Here is a 15,600-nt window from a genome sequence, read left to right as displayed (position 1 = left end):
GTTTCTAGGTTAGGTTAGGTAAATGATCTTAAGCCCTGCAGAAAACCAACCTAGCCCGCGGGGGTTAGCTTCAGGTAAGTCTTATGCCAATTTTAGCTCTGAATTTGAGTTTCTTGACCTTAAAAACCTATATTTTGATATATAACAAGGTATATATTGGAAATAATGCATTTAACCCCTGCGGGCCACCAACCTAGCCCGCTGGGGCTAGCTTCAGATTAGTCTTATGCTAATTCTAGCTCTAAATTTGAGTTAACTGACCTAAAAAACTTATAATTTGATGTATCGCAACATTTATATTGGGAAAAATGCACTTAAGATCCACTTAACCCCTGCGGGCCACCCACCTAGCCCGCTGGGGTCGCCCGACTTGCTGGATCATCTATAATACAAAGTAGAACGATGTCTGTCTGTTTGTGTGTTTGTCTGTTTGTTTGTAGCGAAGGATCTTGCTAACCGATCAACTGATCGGGTTCTCCTCATAGTTCCCGGGAAGGTTTATAACTATTTTCTTGGGGGGTGGGACACCCCCAACCCCCCCAAAAATAAAAATTACCCCCCCCAAAATTTTTTTTTTTTTAATTTTTCTTTTAAATCTAAATTTTAATTGGTTTGATTAAACCTCTTGGGGCAAAGCCCCTAGAGGCTAGGGGCGATGCCGCTAGTCTTAAATAAAGTATTATTAATAGACACAGTTTATTCAAGAAAAAAAACCTATGAAAATATAAGTAAGTTTCTAGGTTAGGTTAGGTAAATGATCTTAAGCCCTGCAGAAAAACAACCTAGCCCGCGGGGGTTAGCTTCAGGTAAGTCTTATGCCAATTTTAGCTCTGAATTTGAGTTTCTTGACCTTAAAAACCTTTATTTTGATATATAACAAGGTATATATTGGAAAAAATGCACTTAACCCCTGCGGGCCACCAACCTAGCCCGCTGGGGCTAGCTCCAGATTAGTCTAATGCTTATTTTAGCTCTGAATTTGAGTTCCTTGACCTAAAAAACCTATAATTTGATGTATCACAACAAATATATTGGGAAAAATGAACTTAACCCCTGCGGGCCACCCACCTAGCCCCCTTGGGTCGGTCCCCGACTTGCTGAATCATCTTAAACAATGTCCATATGAATAGATACAGTGTATTTTAGTTAAAAACCCTAAGAAAAAACAATTTAAGGCAAGTTTCCACATCATAATAGACCAAAAATAGCCTAAAAACCCTATTTCCGCAGGGTTTTTCTTACCTAACCTAACCTAAAAATAAAAATTTTTGGATTTTTTTGCCATTTAGATGTAATACCTATAGGACTAAGCTTATATACCAAGTTTGAAGGGTCTAGCTCAATATTTAGACCATTTTGCTCACTGTTTAAGAGCTTATGTCATTACGCCCCCCCCCCCCCTTAAGAAATCTAACAAACAATAAAATTTTTGTCATTATTTCCATAATTGAATTTTTCACCAAAAATAAAAATTGAGTTTTTTTTAAATCTTCATTTTAAAAATGTTACCAATTCATGGTACTATGATACTTGATTTTTGTGCATATAATTGAGTATATAATTTATTGCTGGTTTGGCACTAAAGCACTAATATATATTTTACATTTTAAATTTTTAAAAATTCGATCGAAGGGTAAGAAAGGGGTACCTATGGCAATTAAAGAAATATATAATTTTCTTTTCATTAGGTTACATTTTACTTTTAAGAAGCAATTTTTTGGTAGTTCTCTTATACCATATCTTTATAACCCGAAAACATCACAAAGTGCCTTTTAGTTAATGATATCACAATATTTAATTTTATGGCTAACATGTTATCCTACTAAAACCTTTAGAAATGGGAAGCATCTTTTAAAAATGTAAAAAAAAACAATTAGGCATTTTTTAGAAAGAGGACTGATATTTTTGTTTTAAGGAGAAATGACACAATATAAACTTAAAGTTTTAATCAGAATGTTCAAAACAACCCTGCCCCCCTTCTAAGTTGCAAAGGCAAAATGATTCGTTTGTAAATTCAACTATCTAAATTTGTAGGTGAAAAAAATCATTCAACACTTCCAATAAAATTTTTGATACAAAAGTAAATATTGCAAAAATTTAGTTAGAATCATAATGTTTGTCTATTTTAAGGTTCTCCGCAAAATTAAATAGTTTGCATCCCTGTTGTCCCCCTCTTCATTGTGTTGTTTATGGTCTAAAGCGCCCATAACTGTGGCGGTTGTTGTATTTAGTGCAGTGATTCTACCTGGCGTGTATCCACCACCAGCAGCAGACCCACCACCAGACTGGTTCCTGTACTCCAGCTCCTGAGAGATTGCTATCCGTATCCGCTCGTACCGCATCACAAGTTCTTCCAGCTCGTCGCGGAACAGACGGTTCAGCATGGCGTCGAAACAGTCCAGCTCTGGTAGGCGGAACAGCTCCCATTTTAGTTTGTGATCCAGACTTGGACTCGCCTTGAAGTAGACTCGCAACCAGATCGGTATTTCTTCGTGCAGGTAAGGGTTGGCAGGCACAAGTACATTGTGGTGATAACCCAGGCTTTGGGCTGTCGCTGCCGAAGGCTGTGGTAATGGTGGTAGCATTGGCTGGTTATAGGCTACACGGGGGCTTAAGGTATAGCTTGTGCGTGGCATGAAATATTGTGGAAATGAAGGATGTTCATATTGTGCTTGACGAGTGATATGATTAACAAAGTAACTACCAAATTCAGGGGAATCAATACGCTCCCAGCCAGCTGGAAGTCCTTCCTTTTCTAGCGGATGCGACCAGTGTGTTGTCTTGGTATTGTGATCAATAAAGTATTTTCGTCCCCTTGTGGTGAATCCCACCGACCACCCAGGTGGCAACGGATAATCATTATCCTGAACATCACCTTGTCTTAGTTGTTGCGCTTGCGTCTCTATCTGCGGCCTGGTGGTGTAGGCAGTTACCTGATGGTGTACAGGCACTGCAACTTGAATACCTGTGGCCGCTGACACTGGAGTGCTTGTTGTGTAGTGTAAGCTCTGCTCTGCATGAATGAACTGGCCTCGAACCGGAGGCATCATTCCACTGTTACTGGTAGCCTCTAGAGTTGGCGAGGACATAAAATGAGGCGGCGGCCGGTAGTGGGGCTGCGGTTGGTATCTTATAGCCGCAGCTGTTGTATTCAAAGCACTGAATGAATCTTGAAGTTGTTGTTGATGATGGTTCTGAGTGTTTGCATAGGTTGAGAAATCCTGGAAGGATGTTGACAGGTGAGGAATAGAGGTGGCAAAAAAACTTGCTGGTTGAGTCACCAACAATGGTTCCCCTAGTCCCCGCCCGGGTTGTTGGGCAAACAGAGTATCATAGTTGGCATATTGAACATGTTGTGGAGAAAGCTGACTAGACGCCACAACAGCCGCAGATGGACTACCAGTTGATTGGATCACAAATGAGCTGTCAAGATGATTATTGTTTGCTGTATACCTTCCTTCCACACCCTGAGAACGGCTGCGGGTTCGGTTGCTGCTTGAAAATAACTTAGGCGACCGGGATAAGCGCGGCGAACTTGTAAATATCGAGTGGGAAGACTTGGTTGATGGAGGCGTAGCTTGTTGTTGCTGTTGTGGTGATAGAGCTGCCAGACTACCACCTGACAGTCCACCTGCTCCTGTGCTGCTTAGCCTGTGTCTGGCACTTAGTATTTTCTGCTGGACAGGTGAATGGACGCTGGATCGTTTCTTTGGCGGCGGGTCGTTTGCGGTCCAAACATTTGTGATGGGAAATGATATAGGCTGCTCCTTCTTTGTGTACTGACCAACCACGCCATTATTAACGGATCTCATCCTTGTGCAAAAATTACATCATTTTCTGAAATAAGGAATTCATAAGCATGAATTAAAATTGATAATAATAATAAGCATGAACAAATAATAATAAAAATATGTCTACAACAAAACCAATAATATTATACATTTCAATAAGAATTTATACAGTTATATAGACGGAAATTAAATAACTTCATTGATAGGTTCTTTTCTTTATCTTTTTCAGGATATTCCCCTGCTCAAGGGCGGCCTTCCGCTTTCTGTTGGGCGTGAGTCCGTCCCTAGGACTGGCAGACACTTCTATCACGTCGGCAAGGTTCTTTTTCTTTTCCGCAGTTGTAGCCGCCAAAGCAGCTCCTTCCACCAAACTTCCAGATGATATCTAAAATAAAACAAAGGTTTTTACAAAGTATACTTAACAGAAAATGAATTTAAATAATAAATTTGATTCCTGCAACAATAAGGCATTAAGAATGTGGTACGGTCAGTCTAATTTTCTAACGTAAATCTTGAATTAACTACACTTAGTGTGATTAATTTACATTTTACACTCATCGCCAAATCGCAATTGTAATTGATTAGTGCAACAGACAGACTAACAAACATTAAGACTTGCTACGTAGCTTCGTTAATAAAATATTAATTATGAAACAGTTAGTTATCGCATCGTATAATAGACAGCTTTCCGTGGATATTAAATGGAAAATTATTAGATTGAAACTATTTTTGTTAGTCCGCAGGGTCTAAGGCCCGGCTAACAAAACTTGTATTAATTTTAGGATCTTTATTTCAATATTCATGGAAAATTGTCTGAAATTCTATGCCATACATGATTTTTCAGTATGGCAGAAATCCAGTTTTCATCCAACAGATAATAATCGGTTTTAAGCCATACTGCAAATTAAATACGTACCTTAATAGATTCTGGAATGTCTAGAGATTTGCCAGGTACAAGAGCTTCATACTGATGTTTCAATGTTGTCATTTCATACTCACCTACATTTACAATTAAAAAATCACATCATTTTAATTAACTTATTATTTGATCAATTAAGAAAAGTAGGAAATAATTCTTAGTCTACAAGATTTGATACTTGCAGGGGTGTATATTCTGCACAAGATTTTTTTTTTCCCCCTGCTACAAAATTTTTTATTTTTCTTCCCCCCCCAAGTAGGTGGAAAATGGAAAAATATTTAAAAAAAACTCTATATTTTATTTATTTTATCCCTCCTACCACACATTTTTAAAAGTTTTTTCACCAAGGAGGGGGGGGGGGGGGGGGAAATGGAAAAAATGTTTTCAGTTTTCTTAATTTTTACATTTTTTTCCCCTCCAACCACTTATTTTTTATTCCCCCCCCCCCCCCTGAGCAGGGGATCCCATGTAGAATATACACCCCTGGATACTTGGAAGGCTTCTTAAATAGTAGATTGGTACCTATTATATTTACAAAAGTATTATCCTAATAAAATAATAAATTGTTTACCATTACATTTCTTTCTAATGTTTCTGATCTTAAAATGGAGAATTTAGGTCAGATACTACTCATGTCATGTCTCTTTACTGATATTCTTTATAGTACAATCTCTCCTTTTAAAAATATCCTCTCTTTAACTTTTCTAGTAAAATAATAAAATAATACTTACAATTATTCAAGGCGTTTTTGAGCTCGTATAGGAGAACCATTTCTGATCTCAATTCATTAAATTCATTGCAGATTTCCTCTGAAAAATAAAAATTATATTACATTTTTTCATCCTTTCCTTATTTAAAGCAGTTATCATGTCTGTCTGAATGCAACTTAAATCTCGGTAGACTAATATCTAGTTCGATTTGTCTTACTTTATGTATGCACTAAATGAGCTGTGCTAAAAATAAGATTTTTATGTCCTGATGATTATCTTAAATATGATTTTATTTGGCAGACCAAAAGTGAAAAATATAACAAAGATTTCAGACAATTTGGCCTGCAACCTTTTTCGAATTTGAACCCTCGACTTTGTTGAAATTGAATTTACAAATAGCCTAATTAGTAATCAAAAAGAAACAGAAATCTAATAATCTCACCAGTAGCTGGCGGCTGCACAGGAATGCCCAGCTCGTTCAGCATACACTCAATGGCCTTGGTCTTCTTCATACCCACACTGATGGGCAGCTTTGTACGCTGGGAGCGTACTGTTACTCCGCTAGTTTTTATCTCAGGCCAACGAATACCGTTCTGAAAAAAGAACATGGTCTAGAAACAATAATTGCAGTAATTCATCTAACAATAAAAATTAAAAACTTGGTCTTATTTAATTGATATTGTTTAGATTTGAAATATTAAAATTAAAATTCTATGTGGGCCATCTTAGAATAATCATAAAAACATTCTAGCCACATAATGATATCATCATAACAGCAGATAAATATCATAAAACTAAAAACGAACGTCCAAGTATGCACAAGGGTCAATGGATGATTACGCCCCCTTACTTAACAAATTTTACCCTTCAATCTCTTAAAACTCCATAAGAAAGTCCTTGGTTTTTTCCAAACAAGGTATATTTTTGCAAATCAAACCCAAATTGTGGATTTTTAAAAATTACAACCCCAACCCCCGCAAAAAAAAACGTCCTTGAGACTGAAGTTACTTTGTATGGTAAAATTACATAACGGCCAAGTTATTTAAAAATGGGTTAGGTATTAAATTAGAACCTTTGTTAGCTTTGTCACTTAAAAATGTAGATTCTTCTGTTACCTGGTCTACGATGGCTTGAGGTTCAAGAAGTGGTCTTCCAACCATATTTAATTTTGGAGTCTTGTTTAGCTTCTTCGTCTAGGTGAATATTTTTTTTTATAACAAAAAAAGGTGTTGAGGAAGTCCTGATAACTTGCCTGAACATTTTGCGAAATTTTCCCATTAGAGTACCTTGTTCATTACAGAACCACCCCCCCCCCCCCCTCCCTAATGTTATATTGGGTTAAAGTACCGCAGGAATGAGCCTAGCAGGGTTATCTCTCAACGCCGAGATATGGCATAGTCATTGAAGAAAAAAAAACTATAAAAAGAGTCTTTAGAAATGTTGTCGAACTACAATATTGAAAGATTCAAAAAGAAGATTCCTCAACAAGGTAGAATCACCTGTTGAGAGGTAGTGCTGTCACTCCTTGCAATTAACTTCTGAAGATCAGCTGTTTTCTTTTCCCTCTCCTTCTTTCTGGCCTCTATCTTTCTTAATTCTGACTTTAGTAACTCTTCTTCTTCAACCTATAAAATATAGAAATATAAAAAAGATATAAAATTGGAACAATAGAAATACAGATTAATAACAATAATATTATTGGTAGAATAATTCTAACCTGATCATGCGTTCTATTATACAATCTTCTAAGCTGTTCCTTTCTTCTTCTCTCATGATCAGCATCGTACACAAACTGTTTCTTGTTCTGCTCCCCATTATGCCCACCTCCCATAACCCCATTACCTCCACTACTTCCATGCACACGCTCCAACTTGTCTAATATAGAGTAGTATCGCTCCTTCAGGTCCTCTACCGAGCGTTCAGAGAATGTGTTTCTGTCCCACCTGTCCTGCATCACGATGAACCTGAGGTCGAACCGCTGTGCCAGGTCCATCAGGTGGTCCGTCTCCTCTCTGGTCCATCCTGCAGAGACAAGGTGGAGTTGGTATTCAACTTCGGTATAGGTTGGCACTTCTATGGTCTTGTTAAAGCTATAAAATACGTATATGTTAATAAAGGAAAATTAATATTAGCCATACGATATTTTACTTTTTACAGATTGTAGGTACTTTAATAGCATTATACATTGAACTATCTAAAAAAAATTATTTTTAAAAACCTTTACCTGGCAAAAGGATAGTCTTTTCCTTCGTCCATTGCTCGCCTCCAATGGTGAAGGACCAGGTTGTCCTTTCTGGCAGGATTTGTGAAGGGCATCCATTTCCATGGACGTACACGTCGCATACCAAGCTTTGGTTTCATCTGCTTGTACCCTTGGTCTTAACAAAGTGATTAAAATCAATAGTCTACTTTGTGTACTACAGTAGCGATTATAACCACGGATTAAAATACAAAGGCAACTAGCAATATAATCGTAACCTATTTGTTTAAAGTCTGATTCAAACAAAACCAGGGGTGTATATTCTGCACAAGATTTATTTTTTTTCCCCTGCTACAAAATTTTTTTTTCCCCCCCCCCTAGATTTTTCTTTAAAAGTAGGGGGGGGGGGGGGGGAAAGAAAAATATTTAAAGAAATCTATATTTTATTTATTTTATCCCTCCTACCACACATTTTTTTAGTTTTTTTAACCAAGGAGGGGGGCGAAATGGAAAAAATGTTTTCAGTTTTCTTAATTTTTACATTTTTTTTTCCCTCCAACCACTTATTTTTTATTCCCCCCCCCCCCTGAGCCGGGGATCCCATGCAGAATATACACCCCTGAACAAAACAGAAGTTTCTTTTTTCCCTCTATAACACCTAAATAATTTCTTTTAAAAAGTTTATGGCTTGATATTGCTGGGCTACTTTTACCCTTTTTAAACTATTAGAAGGTATTTTTACCAATAGAAATTAAGTGATATTTTATTTTTACCTTGTAGAACAAATTGAGTAGCCTGGCCAATATAAAAAGAATAAGGTCACTAAGTATTACCTCTACTTGTATCTGTGGGAATAAGAGGACAAGGTAGTTCTTTATTTTCACTATATATAAGATTAAACAGTTCTCTGTGCATTCCCTCTGGTTTGTGCATGATCTGGGCTGCGGGGCGCTTCATCCTTTAAAATACGTAATTAATGGGAAAGTTTAAATATCAAGTTTTATATTTACAACTTTTATTGCTTAAAAAGAAATAGTTTTTATTTTCACACTAATAATTTAAACAAAATGTATTATTCTGTATGTATTACCTCTTTTTATCATTACCAAGGATAGAGTCTTTCGTGACAGTCGTGTCCAGGGGGGCCATCCCCATGATGTCCCTCACGTCGGCGGCCGAAGCCATTTTTTACTTGATTCTTTCAACAAAAATCTGCAATTATCATAAATAAAAATTATTCATCCGAGTGTAACATATCATAAACAGCTTTCCTTGCACCAATTACTAAATAATTCTCAAGCTCTTCATAGGTCAACCATTTATAGTCAAGTATATTTTCAGCTAGCTTAAGATCAACCTCCTCCCACACTGGGTTGTCATTTAAAAGATAAGCTTTGTAAATAAACACTTTAGCACCAATAATGTTATTTTCGCGGTATTTTTGTGGATATGTATGTTTATAGAAGCTTAATGGGGCGTTGCCCAGCACTTGGAATTTAATGTTTGGTCCGCATAGAGATTGTACTGCCCTCTCAGCTGTTTGTCGCATTGTTTCGCCGTCTTTTCGCTTCACACCAGGTAAATTCCAAAAGGTATCTTTACCTTAAAAAAGTATATTACACATTATTACAAATATAAGGCTAAACGTTATTTTTTGTATTCAAAATTTCCTATTTGGCAAATTAAAGAGTCTATAGCATAAAAGAGTCTGGTAATTTTGTAAAGCATTGTAAAAGAACTAATACACTTATTAAATGTCTTAATAACTTTTATCTATTTTAAAAACAAGTTATCTAGATATATATTATTTAAATGAAAAAAAGTTACCTAATTTAGTATTTAAAACTAAACGGAGAGGTTTATGGAGCTTTCTTAAAATAGATTTTTGGTCGTCGTTTTTATCCGCTTCTGTTAATATGGCGTCTGCTTGAAACTCTTTTGCCTTGAGTAGTAAAAAGAATATTTATTTCATGAAATAAAAAGAGTTTTAAAGATTTTTGAATTAGTTAATAATAATAGAGTTAAAATTATTGCTTAATAATATAAGGATTTGAGCAGATACATTATTACATTCAAATCAGTTGTTACTAACTTTGACTTTTTTTATGCGTTAAAATTTAGATTTTAGCTCGGATTTATCTAGAATTCACCAATTTTTTACAATCAGATCAGAATCCGTCTTGTTAAAAGTGCCTCGGATTGCAATCCTTAGTGAACAAAATTGCAATATTACCTCTGCCTTCCACTTATCCTCCATATCCAGGGCCGTGATGACAGCGTCCCCCGAGTCACTACTCTCCACTCCCTGCTTCTTTTTCTCAAGCCTCTCCAGATCTTGTCTTAAATTTATTTATTAATTTAATGTTTAACAAACTCTATTTTATTATTCTGAAAGAAATGATAGTTAAGAAAAAGATTTTTTTAAAATAGTGTAGCAGTGATAATCAAGCAAATATCTAAAATTAAGTAAAAATATAGATAAACAAAGATATGAAAATTCCATTATAAACAGGTACATAAAAGTTAATATCTTAATTAAGATTATTTGAAATATCCTACAGACGATTTTTTCTTTCACATGAAAAAAAAGCATATATTTATGGGCTCGGATTTTAGACCCATTTTAACTCTATTGGAAAGAAGCGTATTCATTGCCTATGGACAAACATACTTACAATTGTCTTATTTCATGGTCATTCCTCATGGAGTTCTCAAATTCAAGCTCATTTAATAAATTCATCATCTTAGATTCCATTTCGTTCAAAGGTGGAACAATCAATGCTGGTCTACAATAAAAAGATTAAAAGGTTAGATACAAGGATGACAATATCAATAAGTAACAAAGAACAAAAAATCAAGGATAGATTGGACAAATGAACAAAGTGAGTTACAGAGCAGATGCTCAGTTGTCATAAAAAAAAACAGAGAAAGAATATTCGATAATTACAAAACCTTTATAAAGAATAAGTATTTTTATCTTTTGGTGCATGACTGATGGGCTGGCGGATAAAGTGAATCATAGAGTAGCTTTGCTACTAAGAAAATATAACTATTAAAATATTGTTATATGGATTATAGTGTTTTCATATGTGGGAGTGAGATACAGCAATATGATAACAGTACATTTTTTTTTCTAACAACATCCATGTGTTTGACAATTGTGCATATTAATATTATTAGACATGGATATTGGTACCTTTCAACACAAACAGCAGAAAACAAGTCCCACGAAGGTTCTGTTATTGGCTTGGCTAGTGTGCTGCTTAATCTTATGTCAGCACGGACCAACGACCTAAATTTATTCAACGTTAATCATGAGTGTATATTTTCCAAAATCCAAATCCAAAATACACCCCCCCCACCTCCGGCACGAAAGAAGTAGAAATGTGGGGGAAAGAAATTTAACTAGATTGGAAAATATGCAACCCTGTGATAATTTTTATGATAAATTGTAAACTCTTTCGTGCACTGACTTGTATGCATAGATTAGAGAAGGTATCAATGATTAGGAAAGCATCTACTATCAAATAAAGATATGATTGTTCGTACGTAAATGCCTACAGTAATTTAGAAGCACTGCACGGCACAGCTTAAAATCTACCCCATTCAAAACATTCATCCATATTACATTATTGTGTTCTTTCATTTAACACTTTTAAGCTATTAAAATTTTTTCTCTGAGATTTCTTATCTTAATACTTAGTCTAGTCATAACATGTTTTAAAGTGACATTGAAAATGGAACTTATTTTAGAAGCTAAAAGAATGATTAAAGCCAATGTTACGAAATGTGTTAATTTGAATTAATTTATTCACTTTATGCATGTATAATGAAATAATTCAACTCGAAGTTAAAAAGATAAAGAATCGTATGAAAAAATCTGTAGAAGTTTATTTCCTTACGTTCCTTTTTATAAACACTCACCCGAAAGCGCGAGAGAATTTCAACATTTTGACCAAGTCTCTGAAATATGTTTAAATTTTTAATTTTTATCACAGCCAGTTTTGTACAAAGGTTTCTTATAACAATACGAAGATAATAATTAGGTATACAATACATATACAATGATATTACAAGATTTGAGATAAATAAATGTAATTAATAGGTACAGTACAATAAATTAAATTAAAATTTTTTTAAAAATAAGTTTTTTTCCTTCATGTTTTGGGTAGGTACTTTCTCAAACAAAAAAAAGTGATTCAGGTTGATTTAAAAATGTGACAATTTTGCCTATTCCTTTCTACATACACTAGCGGCTACGCCCTAAAGGCCTCTAGGGGCATTTTAGGTGGTGGATGTTGAATTCGACCCACCCATTTTAAAATAAAATTCCTACCCTATTTTTTTTCCTGGACCTATGAGAAGCTATATTTTTTAAGGAGATCCATATCGGTTCAGCGATTAGCGAGATCCTTCGGCACAGACTCAAACAGATCTTGTTACTTTATTATATGAATTTACTGTAAAACAAAAACATGATGATTAAAACTATTGTAAAACTTACAGTGATTAATCACTATCCTCCCCATTTTCTTTCGGACTGGAAGGTTCATCAATGTCCTGATCAAGCCTGTCAATAGAGTCATCATTTATATTCTCTTCATCCTCAATATTATCTCCTCCCTCAGTTGAATTATCAAGTTTGGCTCTCTTCCTGCTACTTCCACCCTTTCTTTCCATAGTTAAATCTCTCAGTCTTGAGAATGCAGAAGTAATAACGACCCCACTAGGATTTCTATCTCCAATTTGTTTGCCACCAGGAGACGTCGCCTCTGTATCAGATTCAGATTCTGAGTTGGAGCTGTCTGGCGGCGGGTCTCCATACTGCAGCAATCGTTCCAGCAAAAAGTATTCATCCTCTTTGACTGACTGCAGGACACGCTGACAATGGCGCAACTCTGATTTTACATACTCATTAGCCTCTATAGCGTTGTAAAACTCTCGCTTTAGTTTTCTGTACATTGGTTTATAATCTGGCTCCTCGCATGTCACATCAGATTCAATCCTGACCTCTGTGACATGTGGCTGATTTGTGTCAACTGTAAAAACATTATCACTCATGCCGCCCGCGCTGGCGGTGGGCACCGCCGATGCGGTTGAAAATGCAAAAACTTGTTCTGTGGCAGGTTCATCCGTGACATCGTAAACCTGTCCCAGAGTATGGTCCTCATACACTTGATGGAATACAGTTTCCGAACTAGAACAAAACTCTTCCATAACTGAGTCTTAACTTTACTTAATGAATATCATTTTATTTTTTTCTTCTGAAAACACAAATAACAAATGATTAATAATCTAGTAATCAAATCATTCTTGCAACGAAATCGAAATTAATTTCCAAAAAAAAATCTTAAAGCAAATCAAATGTAAGCTCATTAACCGCAACGTTAAAAAAAATTGATCAAATATTAAAATTTTTTTAAATTTAGTTTTTTTACTTAAGAAAAAATTAGGTAGGTAGTGTTTTTGCATTATCAATATCCCCCTCTCATCCTGCAATTTATCAACAATAGGGAGAGAAATATTGATACTAATAATTATTAAGATATTATTTTATTAAACAAATTGTACTGTGTGGTAAATCTACCTAAATCCTGCCTTCGAAATTAAGAGAGGTTACCGCAATGTGGAGTAGTTATTAGTATATCCAAAGCCAATGCCTTATCTTAGTTTTGTATATATTTTTCAACATATGTTGTTTAAACATCTTTTTTTTTTATATGAGAATCAACGTACTTTTTGTAAGCTACTAATATTTATCTTTAATTCTATCTTATATAAATACTTATCTCTCTCTTTGACCCTTAAAAATTAAAATTTTGTACATCGTTAGTTTAAATTCTAATTACTTGACATTAATTATGAAAGTTACATACAAACATTTCTACTATAACTAATAGTTCAACTAACTAAAATAAAGTATAGTAATGAAACTCATTTGAAAACTTTATAATCTTATCAGAGGCTTTGAATAACTTAAAGGTGCCTGAATTTTAAGATATTTATCGGAAATTTCATCTATTTACAAAGAGAAAAAATTGACAAACATTTGAATACTGTACAAAGTAAATAATATTTAGTTTGTGAGACAAAGTTTTGGCAAATCTAGTGGGTGGTAGTAGTAGGTAGGTAAGTGTGAATGGTTTCATATATTAAACACATGGGAACTTTATAGGTATCAATAATAGTCATTTCTACTCTTCCTGTCTCTGTCAGAGCTTGAGCTGGATGCACTGGAGGATCTGTTCCGCCTCTTCTCTTCCCTTATCCGGTCCCGCCGTTCATTGCTTCTATCCCTAGCCCGCCTGCGCTCCAGGCTGCTGTCTTTTGAAGACACAGACTCTGCCGACTTGTTGCGCTTCTTCTCCTTCTTTGGTGCAGACCTTGTCGAGTCAGGACTCTTGGATCTGTCCCGCTTCTTGTGGTCCCGACTGCTTCCATTGTCCTTACCCCTTGACTTTGATCGTGATCTATCACGACGACTTTTATCGCGACTTCCAGAGCGTCGTCTGTCTCTACGCGAGTCCTTACTTTTGCTGCGGCTTTTATCACGTTTTTCACGGCTTCTAGAACGCTTGCGTCCACTGTCGCGATCTCTTGACTTACGTTTACTGTCGCGACTTCTATCTCTCGACTTTCTTCTGTCACCCCTGCTTCTGTCCCGGGAACGTTTGCGCGACGATCTATCCTCTCCGCGCGAACCGCGATCATCGCGTCCGCGGGAGCGTCTGTCGTAGTCGCGGTCTCGATCCCGTCCCCTTTCACTGTATTCACTGCGCCGGTCATTGGAACGCCTGTCCCCTGCGCTACCACGACGTGCTTCTGCTTCTAGCCTGTTTTTTCGCTGTTCCTCCCGCACCTTGGCCATCTGGACTTTTACCTTCATTCCGCATAATTCTGTGCCGTGTAGTTTCTTTACACTGTCCTCTGCATCACGTGGATCCTAAATTAAACAATGTAAATTAATACCTAACCAATAAGAGCTTAAGAATAAAATAACTATGACATTTTTGTCATAAATAAATGATTTCTTACCTCCATTTCGACGAATGCAAAGCCAGGAGGATTTTTGGCCAGCCAAATGTTTTTCACAGGTCCAATTGCATTAAAGGCTACCTCAATTTCAAGCCTAGTTCCCTCATCCCCAAGGCCACCAATCCAAACTTTACAAGCTACATCCCATTCATTGTGTATGGCAGTATGTGAGATTGGAGGTCCGCCAAACCCTCCTGGACCACCCCCGCCGAATCCACCACCCCTTCCTCCGTATCCTCCTCCTCGATCTCCACCCCCACCTCCGTATCCTCCTCCTCGATCTCCACCCCCACCCCCGTATCCTCCTTGATCCCCACCCCCAAATCCTCCTCGATCTCCACCCCCACCTCCGTATCCTCCTCGATCTCGATCTCCACCCCCACCTCCGTATCCTCCTCGATCTCCACCATAACCTCCCCAACCCCGTCCGCCACCTCCGTAACCGCTTCTTGGAGGTCCTGACATTGCTCTATCTGAAAGAATAGTACACATTAGTACATATTAGAATGTTTGGTCTAGAATAACATTTTAATTGGTTAAACGACCTTTACCCGTAATATTTCTTGTGCAAACATGCAAACTGATATCATGAGAAACAAGTAAACATATTGTATACATATAGCTTTGCATAATGGACATTACGTACTCAAGAACATATTTTTGGTTATGGTACGTGAATATTAACCGTTAAATGTTTCAATGAGTGACACTGCTTCAAGTCCTCTAATTTAGTTAATATTATACTTCGATCCAAACGTACGTTTATATCTAGCTAAAATATATAAAACTTAATAGGTAAAACTTTAGTGTCTTAGAAAGAACATAATTTTCTCCAATTGTCCTAACTCTCGCACTTCAAAGCTGTCTAGGAGTCTTAGGGCCCTAGGGGCTATAAAAATTAGTAGTACCTTAACATTACACTCATAGAAGCTAGTAGTCTAGCAA

General features: G+C 36.3%; 5 protein-coding genes across 15 annotated transcripts; all 5 read right to left on the bottom strand.

Moving 5' to 3' along the window:
• Nucleotides 1-1,624: 1,624 nt before the first annotated feature.
• sav (scaffold protein salvador) lies at nucleotides 1,625-3,859 on the bottom strand. Its single transcript, XM_080157667.1, has one exon. The coding sequence runs from the start codon at nucleotides 3,810-3,812 to the stop codon at nucleotides 2,121-2,123; it is 1,692 nt and encodes a 563-aa protein (XP_080013793.1). The 5' UTR covers nucleotides 3,813-3,859; the 3' UTR covers nucleotides 1,625-2,120.
• On the bottom strand, nucleotides 3,834-8,848 carry LOC145316878 (DNA methyltransferase 1-associated protein 1-like). The gene is made up of 10 exons (XM_080157668.1): nucleotides 8,711-8,848; nucleotides 8,454-8,578; nucleotides 7,645-7,798; nucleotides 7,138-7,510; nucleotides 6,920-7,045; nucleotides 6,536-6,613; nucleotides 5,863-6,013; nucleotides 5,442-5,519; nucleotides 4,708-4,790; nucleotides 3,834-4,176 (listed from the first exon to the last, which is right to left on the bottom strand). Exons 1-10 carry the CDS (start codon nucleotides 8,803-8,805, stop codon nucleotides 3,988-3,990), a joined length of 1,452 nt encoding a protein of 483 aa, XP_080013794.1. The 5' UTR covers nucleotides 8,806-8,848; the 3' UTR covers nucleotides 3,834-3,987.
• Nucleotides 8,832-11,646, bottom strand: mRpL46 (mitochondrial ribosomal protein L46). Its single transcript, XM_080157669.1, has 6 exons — nucleotides 11,545-11,646; nucleotides 10,817-10,912; nucleotides 10,296-10,406; nucleotides 9,854-9,959; nucleotides 9,448-9,562; nucleotides 8,832-9,222 (listed from the first exon to the last, which is right to left on the bottom strand). Exons 1-6 carry the CDS (start codon nucleotides 11,568-11,570, stop codon nucleotides 8,855-8,857), a joined length of 822 nt encoding a protein of 273 aa, XP_080013795.1. The 5' UTR covers nucleotides 11,571-11,646; the 3' UTR covers nucleotides 8,832-8,854.
• On the bottom strand, nucleotides 11,583-12,920 carry LOC145316880 (uncharacterized). 11 transcript variants are annotated; one of them, XM_080157670.1, is made up of 2 exons: nucleotides 12,082-12,920; nucleotides 11,583-11,893 (listed from the first exon to the last, which is right to left on the bottom strand). In XM_080157670.1, exon 1 carries the CDS (start codon nucleotides 12,835-12,837, stop codon nucleotides 12,130-12,132), a length of 708 nt encoding a protein of 235 aa, XP_080013796.1. In that variant the 5' UTR covers nucleotides 12,838-12,920; the 3' UTR covers nucleotides 11,583-11,893; nucleotides 12,082-12,129. The 11 variants fall into 11 exon arrangements, with proteins under 11 accessions (XP_080013796.1, XP_080013798.1, XP_080013797.1 ...); XM_080157672.1 differs by having other exon boundaries at nucleotides 11,583-11,883; XM_080157671.1 differs by having other exon boundaries at nucleotides 11,583-11,860.
• Nucleotides 12,870-15,120, bottom strand: LOC145315432 (uncharacterized). Its single transcript, XM_080155413.1, has 2 exons — nucleotides 14,656-15,120; nucleotides 12,870-14,563 (listed from the first exon to the last, which is right to left on the bottom strand). Exons 1-2 carry the CDS (start codon nucleotides 15,118-15,120, stop codon nucleotides 13,799-13,801), a joined length of 1,230 nt encoding a protein of 409 aa, XP_080011539.1. The 3' UTR covers nucleotides 12,870-13,798.
• Nucleotides 15,121-15,600: the final 480 nt, after the last annotated feature.

The sequence above is a fragment of the Acartia tonsa genome, chromosome 4, assembly GCF_053477335.1.
Source record: "Acartia tonsa isolate MP-2025a chromosome 4, ASM5347733v1, whole genome shotgun sequence".
In the NCBI taxonomy this organism is placed as follows: domain Eukaryota; kingdom Metazoa; phylum Arthropoda; class Copepoda; order Calanoida; family Acartiidae; genus Acartia; species Acartia tonsa.
Note: the sequence above shows the minus strand (reverse complement) of the source record. Positions and strands in the feature narration are given on the sequence as shown.